Source organism: Agelaius phoeniceus, chromosome 2, assembly GCF_051311805.1.
Source record: "Agelaius phoeniceus isolate bAgePho1 chromosome 2, bAgePho1.hap1, whole genome shotgun sequence".
NCBI lineage: Eukaryota > Metazoa > Chordata > Aves > Passeriformes > Icteridae > Agelaius > Agelaius phoeniceus.
In genome coordinates, this window is record NC_135266.1 from 2,412,474 (window position 1) to 2,426,043 (window position 13,570).

At 40.9% G+C, this 13,570-nt stretch overlaps 1 protein-coding gene across 2 annotated transcripts in view; it reads left to right on the forward strand.

The window, feature by feature from the left end:
• SIM2 (SIM bHLH transcription factor 2) overlaps positions 1–13,570 on the forward strand; it is a 64,473-nt gene that overhangs the window by 30,168 nt on the left and 20,735 nt on the right. For both annotated transcript variants that reach the window (XM_054628174.2, XM_054628173.2), the window contains exons 5-6: positions 7,435–7,520; positions 11,659–11,858. In XM_054628174.2, coding sequence (XP_054484149.2) covers positions 7,435–7,520; positions 11,659–11,858 — 286 coding nt within the window. The remainder of the gene's footprint in view (positions 1–7,434; positions 7,521–11,658; positions 11,859–13,570) is intronic.

A 13,570-nucleotide genomic window follows, 5' to 3' on the forward strand; every position in this document is an offset into this window, starting at 1 on the left:
TTTTCTAGTTGTACATGGGCAAAATACCAACATGGAAAGTTATTTTAATTTTCATTAATTTAAATGTATTTTACAGAACCATTACTGAGAGGTGATAGCTTAATATGATCCCGTTGCCACTGTTTGTTAGGGTTACTTTAAATCTGAGAAACATAGAAATTATCATTTTATAAACTCTAATTTACCAATTATAATGATAAATTTTGATGCACAAAAATGGAAAAAGATGGCAAATTGCTGACAACTCATTAAAACATCTCTTTTCATTGGTAATTAGCAGTAAAATCCACCAAAGCAGAGTGTAAAAATCTGTTATTTTCCTTTCCTGCTGAGTCCCTTTCCCAAGAAAACTTTGGGATCTTCACTTGGAGGAGCAAAGGAGGATTTAGGTGGATGTCAGTGAATGGCTGAGTTTGGATATGATAGGAATGATAATGGAGAATTTCCCCTGAACACAGGCAGCAAACAGAACAAACTGCCCAAATGGGGGAGGAAATTTGGACACTTTGTGCAAGTTTGGAACTCCAGGACGGGCTGACAACAGAACTGGTTTTGCTTTTCTACCCCAACAAATCATTAACAGGAAAAATCAAAATGTTTGCAAGTCCCTTTTACCAATCCTGGATGTTCACCTTCTAGGACTATCCTGAAACTGGGTTTTTTTTTGCAGACATCTCTTCTGTATGAGCCCTGCAGCTCTCTTTTGGTTTGGAATTTGGTGTCACCCTTGTTCAGAATTAAGGGATGGAAGTTGTGGTGTCCTGGATCCTGATCAGCCTCAGAGGAGGAGGCTCCAGGAGACCTCAGAGCCTTTCCAGGGCCTGAGGGGCTCCAAGAGAGCTGGAGAGGAGCTTCCCATGAGGGCATGGAGTGACAGGACAAGGGGGAATGGTTTTAAACTGACAAAGGGCAGGGTCAGGTGGGACCTTGGCAATGAGGAATTGTTCCCTGGCAGGGTGGGCAGGGCTGGCATGGAATTCCACCCCTGGATCCCTGGCAGTGCCCAAGGCCAGGCTGGACACTGGGGCTGGAGCAGCCTGGGACAGTGGGAGGTGTCCCTGCCATGGCAGGGGTGGCACTGGAGGATTTTTAAGGTCATTCCAAGCCAAACCATTCTGGGATTGTTTCTGTGTGTCACAAATCCATGACCTTGTGCTCAGCAGAGCCAACTGAGATCCTGCCCAGCTCTCTCAGCAGGCCCTGGGCTGTGTGGGCCCCAGATGCTCTGCAGATCCCACCACAGCAACAGCAGAGCACGTGAGGCTTCACAGAACAGAGCAGATCCAAAAAAATAACAACTGAAAGGGACAAAGCCCTGCAGAGGGTCTGGGGGACGGACAGTGAAGGGGATTTCTGTTATCTGGGTTCCAGCAGGGACATGGGGACCTGTGGGATGCAGCAGCTCCAGGCAGGCACAAGGTGGACAGGAGTGTGACTGTGGTCACAAGGGTTTTCAGGATGAAGAAGAGACGAGAATGTTGACTCCATGATCAGAAGGCTTGATTTATTATTTTATGATATATGTTACATTAAGACTATACTAAAAAGCAATAGAAAGGAAAAGGTTTCTTCAGAAGCTGGCTAAGCTAAGAATAGACAAGAATGAATAACAAAGATCTGTGTCTCAGACAGAGAGCAAGAGCCAGCTCTGCCATGAGTGGTCAGGAAATCCAAACACCCACAGGAGACCAATCCCAGGTCTACCTGTTGCATTGCACAGCAGCAGATAACCATTGGTTACTTTTGGTTGCTGAAATTGCAGCTTCTCACAAGGAAAAATCCTAAGAAAGGATTTTTCATGAAAGATGTCTGCGACACAGGAGGGAAGGTGGAATCAGGTGGCCATTTTTAGGTGCTCTAAAAATTCTTGACTTTCCTATTTTCCATCTCCTCCACCAGAGCTGGAATTTGGGTTTGCACCCCAGCTGCTCTGTGGAGCAGACACAAATCACAGGCTGGGCAAGAGCTCCCCATTTTAATGCTTCTTCCCAGATTTTTTTGTGCAGGGACAGATGAGGTGCCCCATTCCTAAAGCTCCCCATTTTAATGCTTCTTTCCAGATTTTTTTGTGCAGGGACAGATGAGGTGCCCCATTCCTAAAGCTCCCCATTTTAATGCTTCTTCCCAGATTTTTTTGTGCAGGGACAGATGAGGTGCCCCATTCCTAAAGCAACACATGGGCAGTTTCAGGAATATTCCTTTACAAAGTGGTTCTGCAACAGAGCAGTGTCATGTTTTGGTAATGTCAAAATCTGGAAATGGGAGATAAAAGAGCAGCTTTTACCTCAGAAAAAAAACCAAAAAACAAAAGCATGAGAGGTGAAGCCGTGGGGAAAAAAGTTCATAGTGATCTTTCTTTCCTCACTCCACTGAGCAACCACAGGATTCTGTGACTGCTTTCTGTCAAAAGAGATTAAAGATGGATTGGAAAGCAAAGATGGATTTCAGAGTTGCTCCTCTAGGGATGGCCAATCCTGGCTTCCATAAACAAAAGCATAATTTCAAAGAAATGTTTGGAGAACCCTGCTTGGCAGTCGTGCAATGGGAGTGAACAAATGCACAAATTCTTTATCCAAAATATCAGGGCTCCTTTTCTTTACCATGGCATTTATTCTGCTTATGGGAGTATGAAAATACAAATCTGTGAAAGAGAAAAAAGCTGGTTTATTCTTGCCTTGAAGTCAAACTGTATTGCAGGATAGGCTAATAAAAGAGAAGGGATTCATGGAGAAGATTCCCTTGGTAGAAATGGTGCTCTGGGAAAGAAACACAACTTCTCCATGTCCATACCATGGATTTTCTGTGTTCTTATCCCCAGCTCACTGTGTTTCAGCTCTAAGGGGGTGTTTGGACAAATCTGGGCTGGGATTTGAATTAAATAACCTAATTTCTGCCTCATTTATAGCTTTTCCTGAACCTACTCAACTCCATCTCTTCAGGCAGGGAGATCTGTAAGCTGAGCAGGCAATAGGGAAATAATGATTAAAATAGAAATAATCATTGGGACAGAAAAACTTTGATGAGTCTGATAAGGGAAACATGGATTTGGATAAAAAGATACACAGTGGTGCATTTGAAATGGACATCCTGGACATGGATATGGGCCCTGATTTCATGGAATCACAAAATGATGGAATGGTTTGGGTTGGAAGGGACCTTAAAGCTCATCCAGTGCCACCCTACTGAGTGCTCCAAGCCCCAGTGTCCACCCTGGCCTTGGACACTGCCAGGGATGGGAAATCCACAAGAATTTGGAGTCATAAATAGATAAAATAAATGGATAGAATAGAATAGAATAGAATAGAATAGAATAGAATAGAATAGAATAGAATAGAATAGAATAGAATAGAATAGCTGACCTGGAAGTGACCCACAAGAATCACCCAATTCCAGCTGGAATATCTCTGAAGGATTTTCTGCTCTCTCCAGGATTATTTTGGTTCTCATCCTTCATCAGCTGATGTCTGCAACATGTTGGTTTCACCTTTCTCTAGAATGAATAGAATATACATAGCATTTTGAACATTTTTTATATCTCAGAAGAAAGGAGTTCACCTCCAATGATGCATTTAGATAATTAACATTCCTGAATAATCAAATACAGTGGCCCGGTTTCAGTTGTTAGATTAATATTCTCTAATAATTAAGAAGTTTATTTTCCTCTAGTGTTTCTTACATTGTGGTTCAGTCATAACATTTTATTATTCATTATTTTCTCTCTTGACTTTCTTGACATAGAAAGTCTCTATGTGCTTCACCCAGAGACCTCTTGACCCTTAAGAACTTCATTGAGTTTCTTTCTTTTACCTCTTCTTGACAGCCCAAACTCTCTCTGGGCTCTCACATTTGCTTGAAAGAACCCCAGTGATATCAATAATTTCACCACTAAGTCTAGATGCTGCAAGTTGTTATTTTTTTTTTTCAGTTTTTTCCAAGCTTAACTGTGATTTCTCCTATTTGAATATTCAATGTCTCCCTCTTTGTTTGCTAAACCTCTGAGCACCCCATTTTCCACATCATCCTCATCAGAGGAGAGAATCTTTCTCTTAAAGCTCATCCTGCACCCATTGGGTGCTCCAAGCCCCAGCGTCCACCCTGGCCTTGGACACTGCCAGGGATGGGAAATCCACAAGAATTTGGAGTCATAAAAAGATAAAATAAATGGATAGAATAGAATAGAATAGAATAGAATAGAATAGAATAGAATAGAATAGAATAGAATAGAATAGAATAGAATAGCTGGAAGTGACCCACAAGGATCACCCAGCTGTGATATTTTGAGTTTTGCTTTATTCTGATGGATGTGGCAGCACCCAGCAGGATCCCAGGGCATTGTTTTCCTTTCAATCAGCTTTACAACTGCAAACTTAATTCAGTTCTTTTTCAATTTGCTGTCCATTTCTGCTATTTTTGAGGGTACTGAGTGGGTCACACTGGCAGAGTTAACACAAAAACTAATTAATTGGTTTTTTATGTCAATTCACAGTCTTGCACATTCCAGAGCCATTCCTGACTCATGGGATGAGGCTTCAGCCCCAGCAAATCTCTGCAGTGTGGCTTCCCCCCACCCAATGTGGAAATTTGTATTTAAAACTCCACAGTGGGAGTGCCAGCCCCTTCAAGTGCCAGCTTTTCCCCATAGGCATCCAATTTTAATTAGAGAGACAAATTAGAGAAATTCAAATGCTCAGGAAACATTTCTTTCCCCTCCTTGCTAAATCCTTTTTCTGTGGTCGTATCTTCAGACCTTTAAGCCCAGAATTTAATACAGAGAACCTGTTGGTTGTGAGGCTCAGACCACTGGAGGAGTGAATTGGGTGATGGAGGCACAAAAATCAGGAGTAAAACTCAGCAGTTTAATCAAATTAAAGAAAGATCCCAAGTGGGTTTTGGTTAAAACACTGTGGGGAGTTAGGACAAAGGTGAGGACCCTCCTGCTTCCCTGATTTTCCTATTCACAGTTGTACCAAATGGGTTTTCTTGCCCTTAAATAATTCTGCCAGACTGCAACCTTCGGTAAAAAATCAGAATTATTCATGGTGTCTGGACCATTATTGAGAGTAATTAGCATTACAGATAACAATATTCTATATTATTTATATAATAAATAAATATATCTATATTATTTACATAATAAAAATATATAATAAATATAATAAATATATTCTACATTATTGATATTCTATCAGAATATTCCTGTCCCATATCCTTAGCAGAAAGTCTGTGTGTACCTGACCAATGACCACCATGAACTTTAAACCTTTTTGGAGGTTATCATTGAAGAGATTTGTTTAAAAACAGCCTCCCAGGGGAGTTTTGGAAGTCAGACACTGCACGTGGAGCCCAGAAGGTCTGGGCATGACCAGCCACGTGCACTCCAATTATTACAAACCCACTCAATTCCCTTGCTCCCCAATTATTACAATTAATAGAAACCCACTCAATTTCCTTGTTCCCCAATTATTACAATTAATACAAACCCACTCAATTTCCTTGCTCCCCAATTATTACAATTAATACAAACCCACTCAATTTCCTTGCTCCCCAATTATTACAATTAATACAAACCCACTCAATTCCCTTGTTCCCCACTCTGTTGTTAATTTGGAGATTCCCTTAATGCCCCCACTCTTCAGAGGACACTTTTCCTTCCCTTTTCCAGTAAGGACTGGGGTTTGTTTGGAAAGAAAGGAGTTCCTTGTGAAGTGTTGGAACCCTGGTTACTGAGAATTTCAGATTTTCTGTGCTGGCAGGCACTGACCCCAAAAAACCACTACATTTAACCTAAAACCATAGAGGAAGCTTCCACAATTAAATAATAAAACTAAAATGATAAGAGTATAGTTTAAATAGAAGTGTGTAATATCGTGTAGTAAAAAGCATAAAGTTTTAAAATATAGTAATATATATAAAAGAAAATAAAAGTTTTAAAACAAAAGCTCGTCCTTCTTCTGGAGTTTAAATAATATTATGTAATAATAATAATAATAATAATAATAATAATAATAATAATAATAATAATAATAATAATAATAATAATAATAATAATATAAAAATGTCCACATTACAAACCACAAATAATTAATTATGAAATTAAAAATAAAAATAATCTAAATATCATCCCTTAATGAAACATTTATCCTTAAAAGACCTTCTAAAAATACGGCTCCCTTTTTTAGTTTATGAATAAAGTACTATAAAACTCACCATTTATAAAAGTATAATGTGAATAAAAACAAATAAACATCTGTGGTTACTAATTGTTGTGGTGTTGTTGTGGGTCCCAGGATGAGGTGAGAGATGAGAATTGACTCTAAGTTTTTAGAAGGTTGATTTATTACATTATGATATGATATGATATTATATTAAAAGAATATTATACTAAAACTATACTAAAGAAAGAGAAAGGAGACACCAGAAGGTTAGACAAGAATGAATAATAAAAACCTGTGAGAGACTCAGAGTCCTGACACAGCTGGACTGGGATTGGTCATTAAGTAAAAACAATTCACATGGAACCAATCATAAATGCCCCTGTTGGTGAGCAACCTCCAAACCACATTTGAAGCAATCAGATAATTATTGTTTACATTTTGTTTCTGATGCTTCTCAGGAGAAAAATCTTGGCAAAGGTTTTCATAAAATATCACAATAACAAACATCTAAATCCAAACAAAAAATACCATCTCACACATTGAATCCCAACCCTAAAAAAAACCCCAAAAACTGAACATCAGTGGTGGTAAAACCAGAAAATTGGAGACCCAATTGTGCTCAGCTGGCCAAATTTCACAGGGAATCCTGACAGGAAGGTGAAATAAATCCTGCAGGCAGGGATGGAGTGAGAAAGGAGAATGGCTGAGGCCTTGTGCAGGCTGCCCCAGAGCAGAGGCTGGGCAGAGCTACAGAATAAAGCAGGGATTGATTCAAAGCATCTCCTCCATGGATGCACCTTGGGCAGCACCAGAGCCCAGCCAGGGCTGCACCCAAGATGAACCAAAATGGCCCCAAAATGCACGGCCGGGCACGGGCTCTGTCCCTGGGATCAGTTCTGCTCCATTTGCATCTTGCAGTTCATTGTCCCATCCCAGCTTTAGCCCCTGCAGTCCCACCCTGCTTGTTTTTCTCTCTCCAGCCCACGGGGTTTGTGCTCTGGGGCTGAGATTTGGATCATTTGTCCTTGGTGCCCAGCTGGAGCAGGAATTGTTTTGTCTCCCTGCTCTGTGCACAGAGCTCACCATCCCAGAATATGAAGCCCAGACCCACACACTGAAGCAGCACAGAATGGGAAAAACATAAAAGCTCAAACCTGAGGCATCAGCTGATTTCTGCTTCTGCCTAAAGCTGAAGCATCAGCAAGGGAAGGGCAATGTTCTGGGCAGGTTTGAGATCTCCAGGAATGAATCAGCAGCCAAATGTGCTTTGTGCTTTCAGAGTATGAAATCGAGAGATCCTTTTTCCTGAGGATGAAGTGTGTCCTAGCCAAGAGGAATGCAGGCCTGACCTGCAGTGGCTACAAGGTAATGTCTATAAATCACTCCTCCAACCCTGAAATATCCCACAACTGACAAGTCTATTTATCTAGGTGGGTTTTTGGGTTTTATTTTTACTTATGTGTAGCTGAGAGGAAAGCCTGTGATGAGAAGAATCAGAAAAGATCCCCAAAATCCCCTCAATAATTCAAATTTAAACTCGGTGGCACACTGCCTCCCCTTGGTCCCTGGGCATTCTCTGGAGTCCAGCCCTGGAGCACGGTTTGGTTTTATTCCCCATGGAGCAGGTGAGGCAGGAACCCAGAGCAGGAATTTGGAGCTTTTCCACATCCCCCCCAGTTACACAAAGCACCTCCTTGGCCTCCACACTAAACAAACTCAGCCACTGCCATCACCTCGGGCTGGAACTGTAGTAAACCACCAAGCCTGTTTATAAATCTTGCAGTTTGTGTGATGTTTTTATTTATGACACGAAATCCGACGCCACAGCAAACACTGAAGTCGTAGAATAACAGCTGTCATTTGAGTAGTTTTTATTTTCATAGGTGCAGGCAGATTTTATTTTCAGATTTTTAGTAGATTTTTTTTTTCAGATGTCCAGGTAGTTTTTCTTTTCAGATTTGCAGTAGTTTTTATTTTCAAATGTGCAGGCCGATTTTATTTTCAGATTTGCAGCACTTTTTATTTTCAGATATGCAATAGATTTTATTTTCACATATAAGGCAGTTTTTTTTCAGATTTGAAGTAGTTTTTATTTTCATCTTTACAGGCAATTTTTATTTTCAGATTTGCAGTAGTTTTGATGTTCAGACTTGCAGTAGTGTTAATTTTCAGCTTTACAGGCAGTTTTTATTTTCAGATGTGCAGTAGTTTTTTATTTTCAGATTTGCAGTACTTTTTATTTTCATATTTACAAACAGTTTTTATTTTCAGATTTGCAGTGGTTTTGATTTTCAGACTTGCAATAGTTTTTATTTTCATCTTTAGAGGCAGTTTTAATTTCAGATGTGCAGTAGTTTTTAATTTCAGATGTGGAGTAGTTCTTATTTTCATCTTTACAGGCAGTTTTTTTTCCAGATGTGGAGTAGTTCTTATTTTCATCTTTACAGGCAGTTTTTAATTTCAGATGTTCAGCTAGTTTTTATTTTCAGATTTGCAGTAGTTTTTATTTTCAGATGCAGGCAGATTTTCTTTTCAGATGTGGAGTAGTTTTTATTTTCAGATGCGCAATAGTTTTAATTTTCAGATTTGCAGTAGTTTTTATTTTCAGATTTGCAGTAGTTTTTATTTTCAGATATGCAGGCAGATTTTCTTTTTAGATGTGGAGTAGTTTTTATTTTAAGATGTGCAATAGTTTTAATTTTCAGCTTTACAGGCAGTTTTTATTTTCAGATTTGCAGCAGTTTTTGTTTTAAGATGTGCAATAGTTTTAATTTCCAGCTTTGCAGGCAGTTTTTATTTTCAGATTTGCAGGCAGTTTTTATTTTCCGATGTGCAGTAGTTTTTATTTTCAGATGTGCAATAGTTTTAATTTTCATCTTTACAGGCAGTTTTTATTTTCAGATTTGCAGCAGTTTTTATTTTCAGATGTGCAATAGTTTTAATTTCCAGCTTTGCAGGCAGTTTTAATTTCCAGCTTTGCAGGCAGTTTTTATTTTCAGATGTGCAGTAGTTTTAATTTTCAGATGCGCAATAGTTTTAATTTCCAGCTTTGCAGGCAGTTTTTATTTTCCGATTTGCAGTAGTTTTTATTTTCAGATGTGCAGTAGTTTTTATTTTCAGATGTGCAATAGTTTTAATTTCCAGCTTTGCAGGCAGTTTTTATTTTCAGATTTGCAGCAGTTTTTATTTTCAGACGCGCAATAGTTTTAATTTCCAGCTTTGCAGGCAGTTTTTATTTTCAGATTTGCAGCAGTTTTTATTTTCAGACGCGCAATAGTTTTAATTTCCAGCTTTGCAGGCAGTTTTTCTTTTCAGCTGCCATTTGCTGCTCTCCTTGCTGCAGGTTCACTCTGCCCCATCAGGCAGGGTTGTTCCCGTCCGTATTTTGGGTTGTTGAAAACGCGGAGAGCAAAGCCCGGCAGAGGAGCAGGAACGTGTTCAAGGTGCAGACGTGGATCTGTTTGCCCTCTTCCCCACCTGCCTGCACTGGGAATTCCTCATTGCACTGAGCCCTGTTTGCTCAGCTGCTCCCCACAAAAATGCTGCTGTCCCAGAGCTGAATCTGAAATCAGGGAAAAGAGAGAAGAGCTTCAATTGTGACGTCTCCACGTGGCTTTGGGGGTTTTTGGGTTTTTTTAATTCCCAATTATCGCTGTTAATCAGAGGCATCACTTTCTTTGCCTCACTATTAAAAGTTTGCACAGTGAAAAATCAAAGGATTCTCTCGTCTGGAGAGATGTTGGCCTAAATTCATTCCATTTGACTGTGCCTAAAGTCAGGACTTAATTTTTAAGAAATCACCTCATTAGCTGAAGCACAGGAAAAACTCATGGACCAAGTGATGGGGGAATTGAGATCTGCTGGGAGATCTTCTGACCAGTCTGAATGTTCAGTCTTTTGCTGAGCATTTCAATCACTGGAGAGGAGGAAGGTTAAGCAGGAGGAGCCAATTTCCAGGTGATGTTTGGTAGTTGTTTAGAGCACTAAATACACTGAAAATTAATTCCTGTCCACAGGACACAGCTAAAAGCCAAACAAGCACAGAAATTCAGCAAAGGGATGTGATATTCCTGCTGCTTGGGCCAGAAAGTTGGCAGGGGCACTGATGATTTCTGAACACCAGCACCTAAATAAATAAACACTAAATAAATCTTCTGGGCTGGAATAGTCCCCAGGTTACATTTCCCCCTCCCCTTTAGCTGACACTGAATTTTTACAGGCTAACACTGTCATTATCACCTCTGTGAACAGCAATTGTACACAGGGATCCCGAAATCTGAGCTCAGGACCTTGGGCTTGGTCAAGTGTCAAAAAAAACCAGCCCTTCTGAACTTGAGCAGAGAACTTAAATCTCATTTCTTGTGTATTTGCATAAACAACAGTTAATTTTTATTGCTGTTGTGATACATCAATACCCACTGGGTTTTTAAAGTGCCTTTTTTGATGTGTCTTTATTTACATCAGAATAATAACTCATTAAAATGTAAATTTTTTATTCATCTTTGAGTGTGTGTGGGAGAGAGATGGACATTTAAAATAAATAACTTCCAGATTTTTTTTTATCAATGGACAAGAATTCTGGCTGTATCTACAGGAAATCAGTATCAAGGAGCTTAAAGCATTAATTAGAAAGCAATTAGGCAGTCCCCAGAGAGGAGGTGCTTCAATACTGGATTAATCATGCTGTCAGCAAACACAAAACTGCATTTACTGAGTCTTAATCTCTATTTGCAAATTAGCTGCAATCAACAGACAACCCAGAATTGAATGTTATGGGGGAGTGTGTCTGTTGGAATCCTGGATACTGAGAATTCCAGACTTTCTGTGCTGCCAGGAGAGAACACTGCACTGACCTGAGGCCCTGGAGAAGCTTCCAAAATTCAATAATAAAACTGAGATTAAAGGTGTGGAGTTTGGATAGAAGCGTGTGATATCACAGGGTGGGAAACTGAGCAAACCAAACTGTATTTGCTGAAAACAGAGGCATGTTAGGAGTTAGAAAAAACTGGTTTCAGTTTTAAGGGTTTAGAATACAGGAATAGAGAGAAAGCAAGATGGAGGGTTTAGGGTGGAGGCTGCTCCTTCTTCTTCACCTCCTTCTCCATGGGTTTGGGTGGTTTTGTGTCATTGGATAAAAAAGTCCCCATTGTGGGCACGGGTGGTTGGGTATTGGGTTAAAAGTGAAAATAATTGAGGTGTCATTTGTTAATTGGACAGTTTATCCCTCAAAGGCCTTGTAGAGATAGATACAGGGCCATTTTGTAGCTTTTTAGTGAAATGCTGTAGAACTCACGAGTTTTAAGACTGTAATAGCAATAAGAACTAATAAACATCTGAGTCTGAGCACAAAATACCGCCTCGAGTTCTTTCAATCCCGACCCTGACCCAGGCAGAAAAGAAGATAAAAACAAGTTATGTGTCTTTCTAACCTCATTGAGACTGGGTGGGCAGCAGCTTTGGGCCTTTTCCATCAGATCCTGAGGATGTTTTCCCCTTTTTCCAGGTGATCCACTGCAGTGGCTACTTGAAGATCCGCCAGTACATGCTGGACATGTCCCTGTACGACTCCTGTTACCAAATCGTGGGGCTGGTGGCCGTGGGGCAGTCTTTGCCTCCCAGTGCAATCACTGAGATCAAGCTCCACAGCAACATGTTTATGTTCAGAGCCAGCTTGGATTTAAAACTGATTTTCCTCGATTCCAGGTAAGCAGCTCTTTCATCTCCAGCACCCAGCTTTCATGTGTTTACGTGCAGCGGTTTCCAAACGGGTCAAAACATCCGTGGAAAAAAATCCAGCGGTCCAAGCTAGATCTGGAGCTCAGAGCCTTCAAAGCCTTTCAGGCAGCTGGATAGACCAAACTTTGTCTGGAATGCCAAGAAATAAGAGCCTGTCCAATTTAACCTGGAGTTACCTGCACTTTTAGGGTCAGCTGAAAGGTTCTCGTTGTGAGGATTCATCACAGGAGCAGTGAAACATTTTTTTACCTGAAAGGACACAAATTTCATCATGCAAAGCCAGCAAAAGGAATGAGGATGTACCAAAAAAAACCCAAAAAAACAACCCCAAAAGTGGAATACTGAGATCAAACAACTGGCTGGCATCATCCAGAAAGCTTTTGAGAGAGAAGTAAGGAAAGAGAGTTAGGAAGCAGTAAGGAAACAGCAGTTCTGTCTTTTGGTGTAATGTTTTAACTATGAAACCAACACTAATAATGGGGTTGTTAGAATGGAAATTAATTCCATTGGCTACTACACATGAAAACAGGACCTTCTTGAACAAAATTTTGGGAAAAACAGCTGAGGAAGGAGAGCCCTGCCTCCACTTCAGCTGATGGAGCTCAGATGAGCACAGAACCAGAACTGAAACTCATTTCTCTGATTTTGGAGCAAGTACCTTGTAGGACACAATACTTTGTCCAGTGCAGTCCAGGAGACCTGGAAGGGAAAATCCCAAATACACAAAGTATTGACAAGATGATAATTCTTCAAAAATCCTTTCCTGTGGGATTCCCCATTCCCCATTTCCCTGGCAGGCTGGATTTGCTGGGAACACATTCATGCAGTGAATGTGGGAGAAAACCTTTCTACCCAAGAGAGTGGAGGCCAAGCATGCAAGAAGAGGCTTTTCTGTGTGCTCAGCCCAGGAGACAGTGGCTCCATCAGCTGCTGGGACACAAAGGGCTCCTTGTTTCTGGAACCCTTCCTCGTTTTTTGGCACGCGTCGCTTCGTGCTGCGGCTACAAAGGAGCACGAGGGGTTCAGCAACACGTCCCTGCATGTGGGGGAAAGGAAATGATGTGCCTGGGAGGAACTGCCTGGAGACAGAAGTGTCTTCAAAGGCCACAGAACAAGCAGGGGTGTTGACAGGAGCAGGGACAGACCCAGAGCTGTTGCAGAGCTGTGTTTACCCAGGAGCAGATGGGTGTCATCCACACACGGGACAAGAAGGGATATTGAGCTTCACCAAAGCCTTTTGCTCTCCCAGCTGAGCAAACCAAACTGTATTTGCTGAAAACAGAGGCATGTTAGGAGTTAGAAAAGACTGGTTACAGGCTCGGTTCTGGTTTCCATACAAGGGAATGGATCTTGAGACATAACAGTCACAGCAGACAGCATGAAACCATGGGAAGGAGCAGCTCAAAATCCCTTTCTGGCCACCTGACACAACATAAACCACACAGGAGTTCATCCACTGAAGTCACCAGAAGGAGAAGACAGTCACTTCCCTCCAAAGTGAGCTGCTCACTCTGATTTTTGGGGTGCATTCATTCCCAGGGTGTTTAAAAAGACTTTGAAGGACTCAGGAGACCAGAACTGATCAGTGGGGTGAGCTCTGTGTGTCCTGTCACCTGCACAGCACTACCTGGAGAGCCCAGGCTGCCTGAGAGATTAATTTGATGTTAAGGAAGTAAACC